General features: G+C 38.7%; 1 protein-coding gene across 9 annotated transcripts; it reads right to left on the bottom strand.

The window, feature by feature from the left end:
- Positions 1 to 2,746: 2,746 nt before the first annotated feature.
- On the bottom strand, positions 2,747 to 21,823 carry LOC131362406 (uncharacterized). 9 transcript variants are annotated; one of them, XM_058404388.1, is made up of 11 exons: positions 20,521 to 21,152; positions 13,994 to 14,118; positions 10,802 to 10,936; positions 9,179 to 9,301; positions 8,975 to 9,070; positions 8,844 to 8,862; positions 7,817 to 7,870; positions 4,694 to 4,771; positions 4,520 to 4,573; positions 4,013 to 4,083; positions 2,747 to 3,602 (listed from the first exon to the last, which is right to left on the bottom strand). In XM_058404388.1, the coding sequence occupies exons 1-8, from the start codon at positions 20,786 to 20,788 to the stop codon at positions 4,695 to 4,697; spliced, it is 897 nt and encodes a 298-aa protein (XP_058260371.1). In that variant the 5' UTR covers positions 20,789 to 21,152; the 3' UTR covers positions 2,747 to 3,602; positions 4,013 to 4,083; positions 4,520 to 4,573; position 4,694. The 9 variants fall into 9 exon arrangements, with proteins under 9 accessions (XP_058260371.1, XP_058260370.1, XP_058260369.1 ...); XM_058404387.1 differs by having other exon boundaries at positions 4,013 to 4,573; XM_058404386.1 differs by having other exon boundaries at positions 4,520 to 4,771; positions 20,521 to 21,149.
- Positions 21,824 to 24,690: the final 2,867 nt, after the last annotated feature.

Genomic DNA, 24,690 nt, shown 5'->3' with positions numbered 1-24,690 from the left:
ATATATATATATAAATATAAATAACTTACTTATTAGTTGTTCTTTGATTTAAAGTCGAAGCTGGAAAAATGACTGCAGGAGTATAAACTAATATCTATGTGTCAAAGCAGCAATAGAGGGTCCAGGCGTCTAAAAATCAGCAGCATCGCCTTCATTAAAAGCAATGTCTAGGTTTACGGGAAACCTGCGTCTTTAGTGTAACTGGTGAGATGTGGTTTTTTTGTAGTGATTTGCATGTGAACCGTCTCCTAGAAACCACTTTTTTTTCTGAGGCACTGCCTTTTATCGCGTTTTATTTTAAGAAACGTAAAATGAAGAGCTGACAGAAACACCCAGGTACACTACACACACATGACCGAGAGAATATTACTTTACAACGTTTTGTAGACATTCATGTTAAATGTGTTAAATGATTTAGGTGTTTAGGCTAGCAGTGTTAAAGCGTAACATGTTCATACACATTTATGTGATTTATTATATATACACTACCTTTTTTTTTTTAATGAAAAGTGCTCAAGACGACAACCAGGAATGACGGACTGCTGTCTTCACTCAGGTTCCTCACACAGCCGGCGGAACGCCCCCGGCCACCGTCAGAATATATACAGAGGGCGGGGCTCAGAGCGGCACGCGAACTTTCTACGCAGATTTCCCAAATAACGCGTCTCGTTATACATACACACATTATATATATATATATATCAGTCAGTATCTGGTGTGACCACCATTTGCCTCATGCAGTGCAACACATCTCCTTCGCATAGAGTTGATCGGGTTGTTGAGTGTGGCCTGTGGAACTCCTCTTCGATGGCTGTGCAAAGGATGTTGGCAGGAACTGGAACACGCTGTCGTATACGCCGATCCAGAGCATCCCAAACATGCTCAATGGGTGACATGCCCGGTGATTATGCTGGCCATGCAAGAACTGCACTGAAAAAACAAACTTGTAAGATTTACTTAATAAAATCCTCGTAACAATTTGCACACACAGATTTTAATTAAATTTTACTGTTCTAAAATTAAGTACAATTCACCTGTCATTATTAGGTACAATCTACTTAATATTTAACTTGATGCTCATTTGAGTAAAATTTACTTAATTATATTTAATATGATAAAATTTGATACTTAGATATCAAGCCTACGATTCGAACCCAGGATCGTCTTGCTGTGAGGAAACGGTGCTCACCACTAAGCCACCACACTGCAGGAGTGTATGGTTTATTAGGTTTATGTGCAATGACAATAAAACACAACAATAAAAGTGAACACAATATTTAACCCTTCTACTCAGTTAATTTATTACATGAATTAAATGTGTATGTATGTTAAATTTTACTTAGGAAATTCTAGTTCTCATTGAAATTTAATATTATGATGTAATAATTATGGAGGTTAACTTAGTAAATTTTAATACACCAAAAAGTCATTTTTTTCATTGTGGGATGTTTTCAGCTTCCAGGAATTGTGTACAGATCCTTGCAACATGGGGCCGTGCATTATCATGCTGCAATATGAGGTGATGGTCGTGGATGAATGGCACAACAATGGGCCTCAGGATCTCGTCATGGTATCACTGTGCATTCAGAATGCCATCAATAAAATGCACCTCTGTTCGTTGTCCATAACATACGCCTGCCCATACCATAACCCCGCCACCACCATGGGCCACTCCATCCACAACAGTGACATCAGCAAACTGCTCACCCACACGATGCCATACACGCTGTCTGCCATCTGCCCTGTACAGTGAAAACCGGGATTCATCCATGAAGAGAACACCTCTCCAAAGTGCCAGACGCCATCGAATGTGAGCATTTGCCCACTTAATGTTATGTAATGTTATGACTTAATGTTATGCCCACGTTATGACGACGAACTGCAGTCAGGACGAGACCCAGATGAGGACGACGAGCATGCAGATGAGCTTCCCTGAGACGGTTTCTGACAGTTTGGTTATGTAAACTGATAGTTGCAGCAGCTGTCCGGGTGGCTGGTCTCAGACCATCTTGGAGGTGAAGATGCTGGATGTGGAGGTCCTGGGCTGGTGTGGTTACACGTGGTCTGCGGTTGTGAGGCTGCTTGGATGTACTGCCAAATTCTCTGAAACACCTTTGGAGACTGCTTATGGTAGAGAAATGAACATTCAATTCACGGGCAACAGCTCTGGTGGACATTCCTGCAGTCATCATGCCAAGCCTCAGGCGCACCTGTGCAATAATCATGCTGTCTAATCAGCATCTTGATATGCCACACCTGTGAGGTGGACGAATTATCTCGGCAAAGGAGAAGCCCCAAAATCTAATTTTTTGGAGATTTCTTAAGTACAACAATATACATTACAATATTCCCTGCTTAAAAATGATTAAAATTTGGTTCATATGTAAACATTTTGGTAAAATAATTTGCTTAAGAGGCTTTCACATGTACAGCCACACTTTTTATTTTATTTCCTTTATTTGTATATTATCTGCCTCACAGTGGATTGGAGGCCAAACCATCTCTAGAAATGCTCCTCAGGAATCTCCTTTGATCGAGGCCTGGCACACTTCCATTACCCTGTGTAGTGAAGATCAGACTTTGATAAGGAGGACCTACTTTTATGCTCCTGAAACATGGGAAAGTCTGTTAAAGTCACTCCTGACTGCATCCTATTTAAATGAACTTGTACTCCTGGAGTTTCCCAAGGATGTTTAACAAGGGATCATTTTGCTCCAAAAATAAAATAGACATCACATTCCCAATGTTATCTGTTACATAACTCAGTTTATTAGATGCATAACAGCATATTGTATTTTTTCATATGGGTCTATACAAAAAAAATGAAGCACAACACACCTCTCTCTCTTTACGGAGTCAATCAAGTTAAAAGAATAACTGATTTGTAGCTGTACTGCTGTTACAGAAAATTAATAATCACCTCCTGACCAATCAGAATCCAACAGCACTGTGGGATAAAACAAGATAAACACTTCACTTTCATCCAGGTTTCACAGAATTTCCCAGTATCAGCTTATCTATATAAAAAAAAGGCAATAAGAAAGGTGCTTTTATTCGTACATTTTTATTGGAGAGATGAAAAACAAAAACAATAAAATGTGGGTACAGAATAAATATACTTCATTGGGCCTGAAAAAGTTCATCTCCTCCTCATATATATTAATGATGCTTTCTAATAAAACTATGACCTGCATTTCAGGTTTTTGGTCCAGTTCAGATTTTTTGTGGACACTGTGCAACATTGCAGCAGTGAGGTGAGCATGCAGAACTGAGATTATTAAAACACTAAAAGCAGCTAAAAAGTTTAAAACTAATCTGAATAATGCTAATATTTCCATGTCCAGTGCCACTGCATCTGCCATGCTGATTTGCCTTCACTCGGGAGAAGAAAAGACAATGTCAGTTTCAAGTATAAAAGTATCCCAAGGTTTTCCAAGGCCTTGTTTAAGTTTTTTTTTTCATTATAAAGTTGTTTTAAAAATAAAACATGGAAAAGTGTCATGGAAGTGCAGAAAAATGTAATGAGAAAAGAGAAGTGCAGGCAGGACAGAGTAACAGAATCTAACCCTCAATGGAGGGTGGAGAGGTCTGGAAGATAATCCCTGATGGACAAAACACAAAGAAATAAAATCATTTCTAACAGAACAAAAGCAGAACTCCATACACTCTCCTAATTATCATTAACACAGCAGCATTAAAGGCTACAATTTATTTTCATTAAAAGGGATGATCTTGACTTAAACATACATGAAAGCACTATTAAAGCTTATCATATTTTCAGTGTTTAGTCAGTTGGAGATTCTGTGGTGCAGCTTCAGACATTGCAGTAATAGGGGATGATTCTATGAGTACTTTCAGAATATCTGACAAAACCTTCAAAGTTATCTATCCAAGTTATCTAATCACAATAACCAACAGTGCACTAATTATTTATTTCGACCAATGTCTACAGCAATATTCATTTTTATCTGTGATGTTTATCTACATACAATAGTAAAGGTTTAACTCTTACGCTGTAGCACTGTCATATTCAGCAGGTTGAGCTTCTCCGTCCTTCACCCTATTGTTTCCACAGCCGTTCATCTTCACCGGAACACACACACCATCATTTCATTAGATTATCTCAAGGTATTTCAAAGAATTTCAGTCATTAAGAAATGCAGATTAATTCATTTCTTGTTCGAAGTATAGAAAATAAACCAGCAATAAAAACATTTTAATAAATAAGGTTATATTTATTTATGTTCAGAACAGAACAGCAGCTCTCAGAAACTTTTAGCTTTTAAATTTAAATTGATCTGAATTTTAAATTGATCACTAACAAACATAATTTTGAGCAAAAACGTGTCAGTTGGTGTGTTCGCGTCCTCGACGTCTGGGACATGCTGTAGATACAATGTTAAGCAATATTTGTAAAAGAGCTGCAGTTCCAGATCCAAATATTTTGTAAATAACAAAATAAAGCACATGTGTGAAAGCTGCTTCAGTGTGTGTTTCCTGCAGTTTGAGTTTTATTCACCCTTTATTCTCTGCTCTTCTAAATATACACCCATGTGCCAATCTCCACCAGCCTCTATCACCACAACCACAGTGAAGAACACAATCATTTGTAAATCACCAAATAAAAGCATCTGTTAACATCGGACATCAGATTAAAGTCCCTCAGTTAGCTGTGAGTGGGATGCAGATTTACCTTACTTGAAGCGCCAGATTAGAAACAGGACCACAGCCACAAGCAAGATCAGAAATACAATGCCAGTGACGATGGAACCTTTTAATTAAAAATAAAGAAAGAAATACAATCTTTACTAAATCCTCATTCACATAACATTGTATATGTCAAATCTTAATCTAGATCTTAATCCAGAATATAATCTGAAAAAGAGAACACTAGAGAATATGTACTCTGAACAATGCTATGGTTTACATGTCCTATCAGTTGACTGAATTGGTTAAATACAGTATCTCACAAAAGTGAGTACACCCCTCAGATTTTTGTAAATATTTTATTATATCTTTTCATGTGACAACACTGAAGTAATGCCCCTCTGCTCCGATGTACAGTAGTGAGTGTCCAGCCTGTATAACAGTGTAAATTTACTGTCCCCTCAAAATAACTCAACACACACATTAATGTCTAAACCGTTGGCAACAAAAGTGACTACACCCCTAAGTGGAAATGTCCAAATTGCGCCCAATTAGCCGTTTCCCCTCCCCGGTGTCATGTGACTCGTTAGTGTTACAAGGTCTCAGGTGTGAATGGGGAGCAGGTGTGTTAAATTTGGTGTTATCGCTCTCACACTCTCTCATACTGGTCACTGGAAGTTCAACATGGCACCTCATGGCAAAGTACTCTCTGAGGATCTGAAAAAAAGAATTGTTGCTCTACATAAAGATATAAGAAGATTGCCAAGACCCTGAAACTGAGCTGCAGCACGGTGGACAAGACCATACAGCGGTTTTACAGGACAGGTTCCACTCAGAACAGGCCTCACCATGGTCCACCAAAGAAGTTGAGTGCACGTGCTCAGTGTCATATCCAGAGGTTATCTTTGGGAAATAGACGTATGAGTGCTGCCAGCATTGCTGCAGAGGTTGAAGGGGTGGGGGGGTCAGCCTGTCAGAGGGGTGGGGGGATCAGCCTGTCAGTGCTCAGACCAGACGCCACACACTGCATCAAATTGGTCTACATGGCTGTCGTCCCAGAAGGAAGCCTCTACTAAAGAGATGCACAAGAAAGCCCGCAAACAGTTTGCTGAAGACAAGCAGACTAAGGACATGGATTACTGGAACCATGTCCTGAGGTGTGATGAGACCAAGATAAACTTATTTGGGAGTGTCATGTCTTGGCCTGCATGAGTGCTGCTGGCACTGGGGAGCTACAGTTCATTGAGGAAACCATGAATGCCAACATGTACTGTGACATACTGAAGCAGAGCATGATCCCCTCCCTTCGGAGACTGGGCCACAGGGCAGTATTCCAACATCATGATGACCCCAAACACCTCCAAGATGACCACTACCTTGGTGATGGACTGGCCAAGCATGTCTCCAGACCTAAACCCTATTGAGCATCTGTGGGGCATCCTCAAACGGAAGGTGGGGGAGCACAAGGTCTCTAACATCCACCAGCTCTGTGATATCATGGAGGAGTGGGAGAGGACTCTGGGGGCAACCTGTGAAGCTCTGGTGAACTCCATGCCCAAGAGGGTTAAGGCAGTGCTGGAAAATAATGGTGGCCACACAAAATATTGACACTTTGGGCCCAAGTTGGACATTTCCACTTAGGGGTGTAGTCACTTTTGTTGCCAACGTAGGGCTGTGCAAAAAATCGAATTTAAAGTTGGATCGCGATTCTCATTCAGGTCGATCTTGACGATAAGCTGAGGACATTTTTTATTCGATATGGACAGGTCTAGCAGCCAGACCCCTCAGCAGAAACAGGGAAGGCTGAGCACTGCTGTGTGTTTACAGTTACCGTTAGAGGAGGCAGCATTAACCAGCCAGTTTGCTGCACTAAAAAGGACTAAAAGGAGAACAAGTTGAGTGAGGCTGGGAACATTCGAAGTGATGATGAACATGGGAGCGAACTTGTTTTACCCTCTCAAGGCAGCGGCATGGTTGATAAAACTTCCCAGGCTACTTCAGTAGTATGGAAATGATTTGGTTATTTGAAAAACGGACGCGGAGCAGATCAAACCAGTCTGTAAAATATGCCAATGGTCAGTGTTAAAGACAGGTAATTCAACCAACCTGTTTAATCACCTCAAAAGATTCCACCCTTATGAACACGAAAGTGATCATGAAAAACCGTGCCATCTCTACCGCAGCTAACGCTACCTCCTCGTTTCCGTCTAACAGTGCGAGTGCTAACGTTAGCTTTGCTAGCGCTAGCAGTGCTTCACAACACCAGCAGTCAATAGTGGAACGTGGAACCTTTCCAACATGGAAAGGTACGGGTTTAAAAAAAAAGTGTTGGACAGCAGATATGAACTCCCTGGCAGAAAGTACTTCTCCCACACTGCACTGCCTCACCTATATGATACACGTCGGGCAAAACTTGAACGTGAGCTCCAGAATGTAACCTATTTTGCTACAGACGTTTGGTCCAGTCGGACATCTCAGCCCTATTTAAGTCTCACTATTCATTACACAGACGATATGTGGGCTTTACAGGGCAGGTGTTTGCTACTATATTTCCCAGAAGATCATACTGGTGACATAAGCCAGGGGCTGGAAGATGCTTTGGTGTCGTGGGGTCTTACAGAGGATCATCAGGTCTGCATAACAGCTGACAATGCCGCAAACATGGTCAAAGCCATCTCTTAATTAAGATGATATCCTAATTATTGCAACAGTACTTATTACTATGTTTATTTATAAAGCTTTGTTTATTTTTAAAGAAAAGATGGATCGAAAAAATCGAGATCGACCAATATGGAGGAAAAAAATTGTGATGAGATACGTATTTTGCCAGATCGCCCAGCCCTATGCCAACGGTTTAGACATTAATGGCTGTGTGTTGAGTTATTTTGAGGGGACAGTAAATTTACACTGTTATACAGGCTGTACACTCACTACTGTACGTTGGAGCAGAAGGGCATTTCTTCAGTGCTGTCACATGAAAAGATATAATAAAATATTTACAAAAATGTGAAGGATGTACTCACTTTTGTGAGATACTGTAAGTACACTCCTCCACTCCTGCCCTTACTTTTAGACTATTTATTCTGGAGCTATTTTAAAACATGGTAAATCATGAACAGAAAAATAAATAAATGCCAGACAACTGAAGCCAATCATGTGAAGTACTCACCTATTCGTGCCACAGGAGATTCATAAGGAGGGGCTGATGTGGTGCTCTTGATTACTAAAACACACAGACACACCATAAATTTCACACCTGACTCCATTACAGAAAATGATTGTGTCTCATAACATAACGTTATAATTATCACTCCCCCCCATGTGGTGTTTTAATGAACACCCCTTTCCTACAAAACAAATACATTGATCAGCCATAACATTATGACCAGTGCCAGGTGAAGTGAATAAGACTGATCTTCTCATCATGACAGCTGTTAGTGGGTGGGATATATTAGACAGCGAGTGAACATTTTGTCCTCAAAGTTGATGTGTTAGAAGCAGGAAAAATAGAAAGGGGTCAGAATACACAGTGTATGATGGGTCAGGGTTGTTTTGGCAGGAACACAATATTAGGCAGGTGGTCATATTGTTATGGCCGATCGGTGTATATTGATGTGTTTTCATTCAGTCAAGTCTTTTTCACACTGCTCTTAACCCCCAGGGTTCTTATCGCTCTAAACCCCAATTTTATCACTGGGTAGAGGAACGCTTCACACGTGTAACCTACAGGTTTCTTTAGCATGGCTTTTTACCAGAGTTTATAGACACACTGCTCTGAAGCAGCATTAGCACTTTTAGGATTTTATGGTGTTAACTTCACATCGCGGTGATGAACATGTTCAGTGTGAAAAGATGCAGAGTAGGAATGTTACAGCTAGCTGCTTAGCAACAGAAACCCAATTAGAAACCAATTAGAGCCATTATTTAAAGCAGTCATGTGCTGGATTTATCCAATCAGGATTGCTGGTACACAAATATACAAATAAGCAGAAGGTTGCAGCAGGGTTTAGGAAAGTACAGTGTGAAACATCAGATTCTGAAGAGCCAGGGTCCGGTGTTAACCCCAGGGAAAGTAGGAACAGTGTGAAACTACATAACCTCAGGATTCTGTTTAACTGGAGTTCACTATCACACAGGGAAAATAATTTTACATGTGAAAAGCTGTTTGGTGTACAGAGGTGAGTGGAAGGACTTACTGTTAAAGACACATTCCACCTACAAAAGAAATAAAACATATATAAATCATTTAAAAATCATACAAAATTGATTTTTTTTAATTTATTTTTTTTATTTTTATTTATTTATTTATTTTTTTAAATGTACCTACCTTCACTTTTGGATCTAGACAATGTGTGAAGAGGCGAATCCCATCCTCACAGGTCTCAAGAATGAGAACGCCCCCATACTTGAGCACTGTGCCGTCCTATAATAATGTGCAGAAGGACAAAAAAAAGGTCACAGTTCAAGCAAAAGTTCAGCATGTCTCAGAATCTGCTGCCAGCCAGTGTAGTATAACCTTCAGGTTTCTCACCGGTTCTTTCCAGGAGAGCTCACAGTCCTTCTGCTGTAGAAAATCTGGGTTTGGAGCAGAGTAGTTGTATTTACTGCCAGTGGAAAGGGCTTCACAAGTCGTGTTGATCTGCATCTCAGAAAACTGAAAAACAAGATCACGACCCATCATCCAAGAGGATATGCCTTACACATCATCAATCATCCTTAACATGGTCTGAAGACAAAATCATAAACACATTGTACAACTAGATGTTTGATGCGATTGATTTTATTTCACTTGTTCTGAATTACTTGACGGGCAAAAAGAAAGAAATAAAAGGTAACAATATTACATTAGAGCACAACACTGAGCACATGTCTATGGAGAGGAAATAAAGTTTACATTGATTTACTTTATATCCACATATTCATTCATTCATTATATTACTGGCTTCTATTTAATTGAAAGAGTATTGACAAAGAACACTATAGTTAACAGGCACTGGTTAAATAAAGATAGTCCTCAAGGCATGCGCTAAGGACAGACAACTTCACTTGCGATATCCTCTGCGGTATGTAATTTGTACATAGGAATTCCTGGAATTCAAACATGGTGTTACCATAGACATCTAAAGGATACAACGGACACATCCGCTGGTCCCATTTGCTGGTTCGGTGACACCATATTGGTTGTTGCTAGGCGGTGAGAGAAAGGCTGCATGCTATAACGTTTTCAATCTCCTTTATTGATATAAATGACTGTCAGTCAGAGTAGGAAACCGGACATCAGGCATCAGAACTGTGAGCACAGGGACCCCCCAAGGATGTGTCCTGAGCCCAGTGCTGTACACCCTCTTTACCTATAAAGAGCTTGGGTTTGGGCTGCCAAACCAACAGCAAGATAATAAAGTTTGCGGATGATACCAGAGTCATCGGACTCATTACTGGTGGAGAGGAAACATCTTACAGAACGGAAGTAGTAGGTCTGATAGTTTGGTGTCAGGAAAATCCTAAGAAAAGGAGGAAGGAGCAGCACACCCCAATGTACATCAGTGATAGAGGTAGAGAGGGTGAAAACCTTCAAATTCCTCAGAACCTACATCAGTGAGGACTTCACCTGGTCTAACAACACTCAGCAGCTCCTGAGAAGATCCCAGCAGCGACTGTACTTCTTAAGGCGGCTGAGGAAATTTGGCATGTCAGCTGAGATCCTCAGCAACTTCTACAGATGAACAGTTGAAAGTGTGATCACCAGCTCAATCACAGTGTAGCATGGAAGCTGTACTGTTCAGGACAGGAAAGCTCGCCAGCGTATCATAAAAAGTGCCTGAACGATTTCCGCCCTGTTGCACTCACCCCCATTGTTATGAAGTGCTTTGAGAAGCTGGTTCTAAGTCACCTCATAGCATGTCTCCCACCTACACTGGACCCACAACAGTTTGCCTACCACCTGAATAGGTCAACAGAGGATGCTATCATCAATACAGTTGTCCCTAGTAAACTGATCACTAAGCTCAGTGACCTGGGTATCTGCACATCCATATGCAGCTGGATTATGGACTTTTAAAGAAATCAACCTCAGTCTGTAAGGTTGGGTAATCACTTCACACTGTCCTTTGCTCCACTGCCGCTGAAGGTGAAGAAGTTTTTCATTTGGTCTCACCTCACGGGTTTCCATCTCGAAGTCCTGGTCCTGGAGAACAGCAGCTGGTATATCAGATGGAACTGTATATGTGAAACCAGTGCCAACAAAGATTTGTACACAGAACAGAAGGAAGAGGATCTCCATGGTAAAAAACTGAAAAACAAACAAACAAAACAGAATAAGAATCCACTGGTTTCTATATTCATGATTTGGCAATATCATATGTAAAATCCCAGCTCTTTTGTTATAAGACACTATTGTAAGAAACTACAGACTGCCTCAACCCAGATTCCACTCCACAGTACACATCTGAAAGAGCAGCAAGACATCAAGAACCGTCCCAGAACAAAGGGTATACGTGACCGGAAACACTGATCTCCATTTTCAGGAAATAGAACCTGCCCTAGCAACAGAACTAAGTCATCGCAAGTAGGGGTGGGGGAGGGTTAAGTCAGGGACTCTCTGAGGCCACCGATGCAAGTGCAGACCTTTACTGTGCAAGCTGCAAAAATGATAACACTCTTGTGATTTCACACAACACACAGAAAACAGGAATTTTACCACGAGGGACATAGAACCCAGAAACGACATCTGTGAATGCTCATTGAGACACGTGCAGATTTTTCGCAGAACCATTTTCAAGGGGTGGTATTAGAAATGATTTAGTCTGAATTTCATTATTAAATTCTGAATTTATATTGAAATGTAATTAAAAAAAATAGTAATAACCATGACAACAACAGTCATTATTATTATTATTATTAACACTTATTTATCTTTATTTTTCGTTCTCTAAACAAGCTTTTCGTCTTAGCTTATAAATAACCTAACCATTACTGTTGCTGTAACAGTAAACTGATTAATCTATTTGTGTAATATTTTTAGTAGGCGTCAAAAATCAAGACATTGAAAGTATTATTATTATTATTGTTGTCATTTATTTATTTCTTTATTTTTATTATTTTGCTGACAGGTGTTTATGTGTATCAGTGTAAATGTAGATACACACCGTATACACAACGCATATATTTTATGAATATCTGATACGGAAAGGAAAATTCATTTTTATTGCTACATAATTCAGTTTTTTTAAGGAATGGTACATTGGCGCCATCTGGTGGACATTTTAAATTAAACTGTATTACAGATTTAAAGAATTTTGGAATTGTGCATTGACGCCATCTGGTGGACAATTTTGCGAAGTACACTTTTGTCAAAAGCTTTTATTTACAGTTGACTTATTCACACTTGTTTCTATTGATAAAACACTCAATGATCAGGTGGTGTTTTTAGATGCGAGTAAATACTATAACAAACAATATAAACTGTTTTTCTGCTTATTGCAGTTTTAAAGTGATTATTTTAATGACTATGTTATTACTATATTATTTGAGTGAGTGATTATTTGACTTCCTGTCAGCTCGGACCAGTCTGATCATTTTCTTCTGATCTCTCTCATCAACAATGTGTTTCAACGTCATCTGACACCAACAACCATGCCATGGTTAAAGTCACAGAGTCATTTTTAACGTGAACATTTCCTGAAGCTCTTAACCTTTATCTGCATGGTGTTATTGTCACTGTGCTGCTGCCACATGATTGGCTGATTAGATAAGGGTATAAATGTGCAGATGGACATTGAGTGCGACTTTAAACAATCAATGGATGTAGAGATGTGGCTGGTTAAAAAGGATCATTTTGGAGCCGAAATAGTTTCATGTTGATGATCTGAGCTAAGTGAGCCGATTCCCTGGGATGAAAATGGGTTTACTATTAAATGCAGTTCAATTTCAGATAAAACAAGCAGAAATATCATTTTAAACACACACACAAAAGCGACACCATTTTCTCGTCAATTAGGAAGTTTATATCTCACACTTCCACAATTCATCCACATTGTCACTTCAAAATGAAACATTTGGTTCAATAATAAAACTTAGATATAAAGAGTTTCATAAAAGCGGCTGTAAAAGGCTGTATTCAATTAAAATATACACGTCGAATGATCTAAAGAGCTTCACGTGGTGAGTCGTTTGCAAGGAATCGATTCATCGAATCGGCTATAGTTGAGAATCGACTCGCAGACAAAGCGTTTTGTTAATGTAACAAATGATATTTTGTTAATTAGAAGGTAAGATGAATGAACGTAGAGTTGTAGTTAGTCATATTTAAGTGAAATAAATAAACATATAATAAATGCTGCGGTGAAAGATCGCAAAGTTTTTCTGATTTGCTGAATAAAAAATGAGTCGTTTGGGAGTCGACTCACACTTTAGACCTTGAAATTCGGACTGATGCTGGTGTGAAGTGACACCGAACTGTGTGCTGAGGAACAAAAGTGATTCAGATTTTTAAATGAAGGTACAACTGTTTTTATATTTCCTTCTAAGGTCAATTCTGGAGCATTTGTGAAAGATGTCTCTAGTGTCCGCAGTATGTGACACTCGAGATAAAGCTTAATTTCTGACATAGGAAAATCGCCAGGACAGAATAATATACATCATTAAATACGATTATAAATGGATGACGTATTGTTCGTTAATATGTAAATCTTTGTAATCAACTGTAATGGTAGAAGGGAAATAAAACACTTCATGCTCTGGAATGTTTTACACTTTTATGTCAGAAACATTTCTTATCATTGTGATCTCAGGTTTCTATCAATAATATCTTCATGAAATCTTTAATACATATTATTGTTATAAGACCAATATGTATTTTATAATAGCATGATTGTGGATCCTGAGAAAGCTTTAATTCTGAAGATGATTCTGAGTAATGCAGTGTTTTAGAACACAAAACCAGCAGAGGAAGTGAATAGTTAACTAACTAGAGTTTGCTAACAACTAAAAACAAACAGATCAGAAAATCCAAGGCTTAAACTGAGGCCTTCTTCAGGGCTAAATGTGTTTCAAGAGTATCAAGAATATAACCAAAAGAAAGACAAACACTTTATAGATCTCAGAATGAAATCTAGATCTTTTAGTTTACATTAGAAAGAGTAACGCAGGCTTTTTTAATGTAAATAATTAATTACCTCCTGTCGTTTGACCGGCAAGTTTTCATTGATCTGTTTTTAATAGAGTTTACTAGGTAAAAAACGGTAATTATCGTCTAATGGAAACGCTGCTGTGGATGTATCGGTATGCAGTGTCGTCTTCGGTATCTTCACGTAACTAATACAGATAGCTAACGCAAAAATAAACTGACCTTAGCTGTGTGATGTAGGCTACTCCTGTTCCTCATCAGACGACCGATCACACGGACGCGCTCAACGACACACGAAGACAAAACGCTGGCAGCTGAGCGACCACCAGCCACAGACAGGGGCGATTCTAGAATTTTCATTCAAGAGCCCAGAATGAGGGTATGTATAAATAAACAAATAAATAAATAAAAACTTTGACTAACAGGGTAGAATGGTAAACTTTTTGCAGCATTCTGCAGTATTGCATAGATGTGTATAACATTTGAGTACTGAACAAGACAAATACGAGTCTTCCTGATCACACACACACACGCGTCCTCTGATCCTCACTCTCGACGCAGCGGTCTGCGGATTAAAGAACGCGCTGAAAGACGGGGAAGACCACAACCTGAACCTCGACAAAAAGCCGAGAAGCGATGAAAGAGGTGAAGGGCTGTCCCAACTATTCTCCAAGCAAAAGTAAGTGTCTATGAAGAACTACGATACTTTACTGTTGAAAATTGGGAAATAGCATGGGCGTTTCTAGGATTTTCATTTAAGGGGGGCTCAGCCCCAGTGAGGGTATAATAGTAAAAAATAAATGAATAAATAAAATAAAAATTAAGGTTGAAATAGTCAATTTATAATGTTTATAAAACAAAACATTCTGTACTTCAGAGCATGGATTTAATTCCAAATTATTTAGTAGGTAACTCGCTACTGACCCGAACTCAAATAACAGAAAACAACTGGAATCCGGCGATGTGAACCAGCGGACGTGCTACAGATGCTGGCCAGTGCATGTGTGTGGAATTAGAGTGGACTCTTACAGGACCCTTTATATAGCGTGCACATGTGAGGGGAGGTACATGATGGTTGGACAATCGAAGCTTATGTGAGTTGGTTGGATATTTTTACTTGGTTGGATTGTCGACGGTGAGAGGAAGTACATGTGGGGTGGAGCGTCGAAGCCTGTGTGACTTGGTTGGATATTTTACTTGGTTGGATATTTTTACTCGGTTGGATTGTCGACGGTGAGAGGAAGTACATGTGGGGTGGAGTGTCGAAGCCTGTGTGACTTGGTTGGATATTTTTACTCGGTTGAATTGTCGACGGTGAGACCTGGTTGGATTGTCGATGATGAGGGGAAGTACATGAGCGGTGGAGACTCGAAGCCTGTGTTATTTGGTTGGATTTTGTACTTGGTTGGATTGTCGATGGTGAGAGGAAGTACATGAGGGGTGGAGCGTCGAAGCCTGTGTGACTTGGTTGGATATTTTACTCGGTTGGATATTTTTACTCGGTTGAATTGTCGACGGTGAGACCTAGTTGGATAGTCGATGGTGAGAGGAAGTACACGAGGGGTGGAGAGTCGAAGCTTGTGTTACTCAGTTGGATTGTTTCTCAGTTGGATTGTTTCTCAGAGGTGCGAAGGAACGGTTGGAGAAACGAAGTGATGTTCGGAGGTGCGAAGGGAGGGTTGGAGAGGCATACTACCCTGAGGACTTCTTCAGGCCTAAACGTGTTTCAACAGTATCAACAATATAAGCAAAAGAGGACGAACGTAATAGATCTCGGAACATTATCTTTCATTTTTTAGATGTTTTAGTTTACATTAGAAAGAGTAACGCAGGCTTTTTTAACGTAAAATAATTAATTACCTCCCGGATCAAACCGCGTGTTTTGTTCTTCCTCTTCATTATTCCTGAAGATACAGCTGTCCTCATCAGGTTTATAATCCAAATAATACACCAAAGTCTCCCACATTTCCCTCATTTTGTCCGAATTTACCGAAGGAGTCGGTAACACTGAATACGCGGTCATTATTACTATTATTATTATTATTATTATAGATAATATATTATTATTATTATTATTATTATTATTATTATTATTATACTATTAAATTATATTATTTAATTATATAATATATTGTATTCTATTATTATTATTTATTACGTTTACATTATGTTTTTATCATGTTTATATTATACACACTTTCAATTTTATTTTTTTTATATATTATATTTTATATACACATACACTATATTGCCAAAAGTATTCGCTCACCCATCCAAATAATCAGAATCAGGTGTTCCAATCACTTCCATGGCCACAGGTGTATAAAATCAAGCACCTAGGCATGCAGACTGTTTTTACAAACATTTGTGAAAGAATGGGTCGCTCTCAGGAGCTCAGTGAATTCCAGCGTGGAACTGTGATAGGATGCCACCTGTGCAACAAATCCAGTCGTGAAATTTCCTCGCTCCTAAATATTCCACAGTCAACTGTCAGCTGTATTATAAGAACGTGGAAGTGTTTGGGAACGACAGCAAGTCAGCCACGAAGTGGTAGGCCACGTAAACTGATGGAGCGGGGTCAGCGGATGCTGAGGCGCATAGTGCGAAGAGATCGCCAATTTTCTGCAGAGTCAATCGCTACAGACCTCCAAACTTCATGTGGCCTTCAGATTAGCTCAAGAACAGTGCGCAGAGAGCTTCATGGAATGGTTTTCCATGGCCGAGCAGCTGCATCCAAGCCATACATCACCAAGTGCAATGCAAAGCGTCGGATGCAGTGGTGTAAAGCACGCTGCCACTGGACTCTAGAGCAGTGGAGACGCGTTCTCTGGAGTGACGAATCGCGCTTCTCCATCTGGCAATCTGATGGACGAGTCTGGGTTTGGCGGTTGCCAGGAGAACGGTACTTGTCTGACTGCATTGTGCCAAGTGTAAAGTTTGGTGGAGGGGGGATTATGGTGTGGGGTTGTTTTTCAGGAGCTGGGCTTGGCCCCTTAGTTCCCCTTAAAGGAACTCTGAATGCTTCAGCATACCAAGACATTTTGGACAATTCCATGCTCCCAACTTTGTGGGAACAGTTTGGAGCTGGCCCCTTCCTCTTCCAACATGACTGTGCACCAGTGCACAAAGCAAGGTCCATACGGACATGGATGACAGAGTCTGGTGTGGATGAACTTGACTGGCCTGCACAGAGTCCTGACCTCAACCCGATAGAACACCTTTGGGATGAATTAGAGCGGAGACTGAGAGCCAGGCCTTCTCATCCAACATCAGTGTGTGACCTCACAAATGCGCTTCTGGAAGAATGGTCAAAAATTCCCATAAACACACTCCTAAACCTTGTGGACAGCCTTCCCAGAAGAGTTGAAGCTGTTATAGCTGCAAAGGGTGGATTGACGTCATACTGAACCCTATGGATTAGGAATGGGATGTCACTTAAGTTCATATGCGAGTCAAGGCAGGTGAGCGAATACTTTTGGCAATATAGTGTATATTTGTACATGTATATCCGATACACAATCGGCTTTACCTAACTATTGGTGTTTTTCATAATTTATCATGTCTTTAATTAGTTTTTATTCTTCCTGTTTTTTCCATATATACAGTATTTTTATTACCTATATCCCTATACTTTTCTTGTCCACACACTTTACTTTATACTCTTCTTTAATGTAGGACAGTCATAATAAAAATTTCACTACATGTCGTTCTGTGTATGATTTATGTGACAAATAAAATGTGAATTTGAATTTGACCTGCTTGCTGTTGTCGGGAAGTATAACCTGCCCAGGGTTGCCAGATTGGACTGAAGGTTTCCAGCCTAACTACATCTTAAAACCCGCCCAATTAAAAAATACCAGCCCAAAATCCATACTGTGATAACTAATACAATAACAAATAGAAAACCCCAAGGTTTTTAATGGAAAATGAATAAAATATCATGTTTATAGTCAAAAGTAAAAACCCGCTTGTTGCATCAAAAAACATCCCAAATTTGATCAACTTCTTAAATGCATTTTCCCCTGGTTAAATGTGACCAAAAGGAGACCGAATGGGCGGTAGAAGGGCAGAACTGAGGAATGTAAAACCTTATTAAAAAAACCCCAAATTTTGTTAAAGCAAAGTAAACAATGAGCCTATTTAGTTTTGTATTTGTGTCCGCTTCTGATTTAAAGTCAGGATGTGGATAAAGAGATCACCGAAGCTCTTAGGTTTCAGTAGAGGTGTTACATCATTTTGCGTGCTTAAATGTCTCCAGTTGGATGTTTGTCAAATATTTAATAAAAGTGGTAGCTGATGGAGATAGACAACAAATTAGTAAAAAAAATTTACTCCAAACAGCTGGATGGAAATTTTGCATGTTTAAATGTCTGGGATTCTCCGAGGCCACAAGTGCAGACCTTTATTGTGCAGGTTGCAAAAATTATAACACTTAATGTTGTGATTTCATACAAAACAGCAAAACACACAAACACGAAATCAACACAAGGGGTGTTATTAGAAATGATTCACGAATTTCATTATTAAATTCTGAATTTATATTGAAATGTAATAAAAAATAGTAATCATGGCAACAGTTATTATTATTATTAATTATTATTATTAACACCAATTTATCTTTATTTTTCATTCTCTAAACAAGCTTTTAGTCCAAGACTATATAACCTAACCATTACTGTTGCTGTAGGTGTCAAAAATCAAGACATTGAAAGTATTATTATTATTAGTCATTTACGTATTTATTTTTATTATTTTGCTGACAGGTGTTTGTGTGTATCAGTGTAAATGCACATATTTTATGAATATCTGATACGGAAAGGAAAATTCATTTTTATTGCATAATAAAGGAATGGTACATTGGCGCCATCTGGTGGACTATTTAAATCAACCCGCATTACAGATTTATAGCTATTGGTAATGATGCATTGGCGCCATCTGGTGGACAATTTAAATTAAACTGTATTACAGATTTAAAGAATTTTGGAATTGTGCATTGACGCCATCTGGTGGACAATTTTGCGAACTACACTTCACATTTACTTTTCTCAAAAGCTTTTATTTACAGCTCACTTACTCACACCTGTTTCTATTGATAAAACACTCAATGATCAGGTGGTGTTTTTAGATATGAGTAAATACTATAACAAACAATATAAAATGCTTTTCTGCTTATTGCAGTTGTAAAGTGATTATTTTATGGACTATGCTATTACTGTATTATTTAGGTGAGTTATTATTTGACTTCCTGTCAGCTCGGACCTGTCTGATCATTTTCTTGTGATCTCTCTCATCAACAATGTGTTTCAACGTCATCTGACACCAGCAACCATGCCATGGATAAAAAGTCACAGAGATCAGACATTTTGATGTTTGTTGTGAACATTTCCTGAAGCTCTTAACCTTTATCTGCATGGTGTTATTGTCACTATTCCCTGGGATGAAAAGGGGTTTACTATTAAATGCAGTTCAATTTCAGATAAAACAAGCAGAAATATCATTTTAAACACCCACACATAAAAGTGACAACATTTTCTCGTCAATTAGCAAGTTTATATCTCACACTTCCCAGCGGGCACGTTGATATCAATTTGATGTCAAATATTAGTCAAGACTTGATCAAGATGCTATAACATTATTTTAAATTCAGTTTGGAAGGCAATTTCTTCCAGTGGTAATTGGTTTAAAATAGGAAGTAAAAAAAAAGCAATGGACAATGACAACATCTCGCTTCAACACAAAATAGACAACTTCCTTTTCATGTATAGAAATGCCACACACACTCCACAACAGGCCAAACACCAGCCATGATGTTCCTCAAAAGAAATTTAAGATCTCGCTTGGACCTCATCAAACCCAATGTTCGACGTGATGTGGAAAACAAACAATTTGTGCACATGAACGACAGACCAACAAGAAACTTCCGTGTAGGACAAGAAGTCTTAGCACGTGACTACAGACTGGAAAAGTGGCAATCAGGTACCATCACTACTAGAACCGGACCTTTGACGTACACAGTAAAGGTTGGAGATAACACATGGAGACGCCATGCAGATCAGCTGGTGGATCGTCAGACAAAATCCTTACCATTAGTTGTTCCTGATCCAAATGACAAGGACAATGATGCTGTTGAGACCACCAGCGCTACCCCAGTTAACGTGAACGATTCTGGACCGCACAATGACAAACCAGATGTGACAATACCTGTTGAACCTGAACCTCAACCAGGTTTGCAGAGACGCTATCCTGAGAGATGTAGGAAACCTCCTATCAAATCAAAGGCTTGATTTGCAGCTTGGTAATAAATTATAAAAAAAAAAAAAACTTCATACTAACTGTAAATGTTATACAGTAAGTTATAGTGATATCTTATTTCCTAGTATGGTTAATCTAGTGAGGGAGGAAAGTGTAATGTATGTACTATTGACTATTATTATTTTGTGATAAGTCTGCCCTCTAGTGGTGACCTACGTAAGAGGTATGGAGAATTTATAAAAAATAAAAAAAAACAGTTCAGTAAAAAACCAAACCCTGCTTACGCGAGTTGTGCAGCAGACCAGTGTGCCGTGTCTTTATTTACCTGCCAACAAGTCGAATCCAAAATGAGCAACCCAAAGCACAAAACCGGGTAATAATCACAATTAAAGAGTTCGACAGAGCACGAAGCACAAAAGAGTTAAACAATACTGATTTCAACACCACAGCGAACATGTCCAGACACGTGGAAGAACACATTAGCATGCTAATCTTACCATCCGCTATACCATGTGGCGTCGAATGAAACTTCCAGAAAACTTCGAGTAAAGTCCATGAAAAGACAAAAATTGAAGAGTTCCGCCGAAATAAACCCCAAATGAGTCGTCGGTCGTCAAATAGAACATTTTGACGAGATCCGAGTCCAGAATTAGATGTTCGGGCGCCAATTGTGACGCTTCGGCAGCTGAGCTCCCACCCTGTTCTCTCCTCGTCACACACCTCCGCAGCGCGCACAATGGGGGACGGGCGGCAACATACATACATAATGTGGTATACAACATAGTAGTGGCCGTTACAATAGGAGGATGTGCCATATTTGTTTGCTTTTGGTTTTGGTTTTAAAGTGACAAATAATCCACTTATACGCGTTTCTGTATGAAATTACCCAACATGAAGTTACTGGTTCGTTAAGTAGCTGAGAAAACACCAGTGAAAGACATTAAAAGCAGCATACAGAGTTTAGGAGCTTGCTAACACTAAAAACCAAAGAGATCAGGAAATAAACGGCTTCAACTGAGGCCTTCTTCAGGCCTCAACGTGTTTCAACATTATTAACAATATAACCAAAAGAAAGACAAACACCTTACAGATCTCAGAACATTATCTATCATTTTTTAGATGTTTTAGTTTACATTAGAAAGAGTAACAAAGGCTTTTTAACGTAAAATAATTAATTACCTCCCGGATCAAACTGCGTGTTCTGTTCTTCCTCTTCATTATTCCTGAAGATACAGCTGTCCTCATCAGGTTTATAATCCAAATAATACACCAAAGTCTCCCATATTTCCCTCATTTTGTCCGGATTTACCGAAGGAGTCGGAAACACTGAAAACGCGGGTTTTCGGGAAATAGAACCTGCCCAGCAACGTCAGCGCAAGTAGGGTTGGGGGAGGGGTAATATAAGTAGTGCAGCTGTAAGGGTAAAGCTGGTAGAAGGGCAGAACTGAAGAATGTAAAACCTTTTTTATGCTAGCATTTGTCCCGCGCAATGGCAGGGTCCGCTGTTTTTAGCGCATCATTTGATCCGCATGATTTGGCACAGGTTTTTACGCCGGATGCCCGTCCTGTCGCAATCCTCCGATTTTTATCCGGGCTTGGGACCGGCACTAAGAGTTAACTTAAAAAGTAAACCATGGGCGTCGCTAGGCCACTCAGCCCCCCTAAAAATTCTGCAATTCTCCATAAACTGTACACGAATGTGATCTCCTCAGCCCCCTTTAAATTTCATATGAACACGGCGGCTCTTCGGCTCTTCTCCGTTTTTCAGCGCGTTCTTCAATCCGCAGACCGCGGCGTCGCAGAGCGAGGATCAGAGAAGTGTGTGTGTGTGTGTGTGTGTGTGAGAGATTAGGAAGACTCGTTGGGTTGTTCAGTACTCAAATGTTATACACATCTATGCAATACAGTGGAATGCTACAATAAGTTTACCATTGTACCCTGTTAGTCAAACCTTTATTTTACTTTATTTAATTTTTAGTTTTTACTATTATACCCTCATTGGGGGCTGAGCCCCCCTTAAATGAAAATCCTAGAATCGCCCCTGAAGTAAACAATCAGCTTATGTAGTGTAAATTCCGTCCAGCTGTCCTGTTAAAGTTTTGTATTTGTGTCCGCTTCTGATTTAAAGTCAGGATGTGGATAAAGAGATCACCGAAGCTCTTAGGTTTCGTGCTTAAATGTCTCCAGTTGGATGTTTGTCAAATATTTAATAAAAGTGGTAGCTGATGGAGATACACAACAAATCAGTAAAAAAAATTTACTCCAAACAGCTGGATGGAAATTTTGCATGTTTAAATGTCTGGGATTCTCCGAGGCCACAAGTGCAGACCTTTATTGTGCAGGTTGCAAAAATTATAACACTTAATGTTGTGATTTCATACAAAACAGCAACACACACAAACACGAAATCAACACAAGCTTGACCACGAGGGACACAGAAACCAGAAACGACATCTGTGAATGCTCAGTGAGACACGTGACAAGGTCATGTGGCATGTGCAGATTTTTCGCAGAACCATTTTCAAGGGGTGTTATTAGAAATGATTCACGAATTTCATTATTAAATTCTGAATTTATATTGAAATGTAATAAAAAATAGTAATAACAATCATGGCAACAGTTATTATTATTATTATTATTATTATTATTATTATTATTATTATTATTATTATGATTATTATTATTAACACCAATTTATCTTTATTTTTCGTTCTCTAAACAAGCTTTTAGTCCAAGACTATATAACCTAACCATTACTGTTGCTGTAGGCGTCAAAAATCAAGATATTGAAAGTATTATTATTATTATTATTATTATTATTATTATTATTATTATTGTCATTTATGTATTTATTTTTATTATTTTGCTGACAGGTGTTTGTGTGTATCAGTGTAAATGCACATATTTTATGAATATCTGATACGGAAAGGAAAATTCATTTTTATTGCATAATAAAGGAATGGTACATTGGCGCCATCTGGTGGACTATTTAAATCACCCCGCATTACAGATTTATAGCTATTGGTAATGATGCATTGGCGCCATCTGGTGGACAATTTAAATTAAACTGTATTACAGATTTAAAGAATTTTGGAATTGTGCATTGACGCCATCTGGTGGACAATTTTGCGAACTACACTTCACATTTACTTTTCTCAAAAGCTTTTATTTACAGCTCACTTACTCACACCTGTTTCTATTGATAAAACACTCAATGATCAGGTGGTGTTTTTAGATATGAGTAAATACTATAACAAACAATATAAAATGCTTTTCTGCTTATTGCAGTTGTAAAGTGATTATTTTATGGACTATGCTATTACTGTATTATTTAGGTGAGTTATTATTTGACTTCCTGTCAGCTCGGACCTGTCTGATCATTTTCTTGTGATCTCTCTCATCAACAATGTGTTTCAACGTCATCTGACACCAGCAACCATGCCATGGATAAAAAGTCACAGAGATCAGACATTTTGATGTTTGTTGTGAACATTTCCTGAAGCTCTTAACCTTTATCTGCATGGTGTTATTGTCACTATTCCCTGGGATGAAAAGGGGTTTACTATTAAATGCAGTTCAATTTCAGATAAAACAAGCAGAAATATCATTTTAAACACCCACACATAAAAGTGACAACATTTTCTCGTCAATTAGCAAGTTTATATCTCACACTTCCCAGCGGGCACGTTGATATCAATTTGATGTCAAATATTAGTCAAGACTTGATCAAGATGCTATAACATTATTTTAAATTCAGTTTGGAAGGCAATTTCTTCCAGTGGTAATTGGTTTAAAATAGGAAGTTAATCCTACACTGAAATTGGTTTATTATATATGTAGGCCAAAATGTTTGACGTTCAACTGACATCAAGTCAGTGTCATGTTTTAGACGTGAAATTGATGTCATATTGACATCACATTGACATCAATAATACAGCTTTTTAGCACTTTTTCTTATAAGGCCTCATCATTTGGCAAAATGATGATTAAAAATATTTTGGACAGGTTATTATTTTTTTTTATTTTTAATGATACCATAATGCTGTGTAATTACAATACTGAAATTACTATATTTTTTGTAATAATGTATTGCCAGTTAATTAATTTACAGTAGGCCTAATTTTTCACAGTGAAAATACCTTGACATTTCTTGTCTGAATAACAATAACAGGCATCCCTCCAAATTTGAAATTAATAATATTTATTTATTTTTATTATTCCCTGAAATGATTCCTTTTCGCGTTGACCAATGCTTTCTCTGCTGTTCACCACCACACCTGTAGATGGCGCTTTGCAATGGGGGAGGGGTGACGAGATCCAATTGAAGACTCCAGAATCAATCCTAACAAACCCTTCCCTTTCACATTAACGTGAACTTTTATCAGGCTCGCTGACTCGCGCTGTGTCTTTTTATCATGTAGGTAAATGTGTTGACTACTCATAAAAATGTAGAATATAAATTATTTTGGGCAACTTTTAACACTTAGAAGAAAACGTTTTAATGAAATATGACTCTGTGCAAGGACTTTTGGTACTTTTTGTCTATGCTATTTTCCCACGTTTTTATATCCTGTATTAGTTTAGCTTGCTGTGTCTCATGTGAACAGAGGAATTCTCATTGTTAAGCTGGTTTTGTAATGTCTGCACTGCTGCCTCACAGCAAGAAG

This window comes from Hemibagrus wyckioides, linkage group LG12 (genome assembly GCF_019097595.1).
Source record: "Hemibagrus wyckioides isolate EC202008001 linkage group LG12, SWU_Hwy_1.0, whole genome shotgun sequence".
NCBI classification, from domain to species: domain Eukaryota; kingdom Metazoa; phylum Chordata; class Actinopteri; order Siluriformes; family Bagridae; genus Hemibagrus; species Hemibagrus wyckioides.
Note: the sequence above shows the minus strand (reverse complement) of the source record. Positions and strands in the feature narration are given on the sequence as shown.

Coding starts and splice junctions, on each gene's coding strand:
- LOC131362406 (XM_058404387.1), bottom strand. CDS start 20,788: ATGTATGTATGTTGCCGCCCGTCCCCCATTGTGCGCGCTGCGGAGGTG. Junction 9,302..10,801: donor TCGAGATGGAAACCCGTGAG/GTGAGACCAAAT, acceptor CTTGTTTTTCAG/TTTTCTGAGATGCAGATCAA. Junction 4,772..7,816: donor ATCTCCTGTGGCACGAATAG/GTGAGTACTTCA, acceptor TTTAATTAAAAG/GTTCCATCGTCACTGGCATT.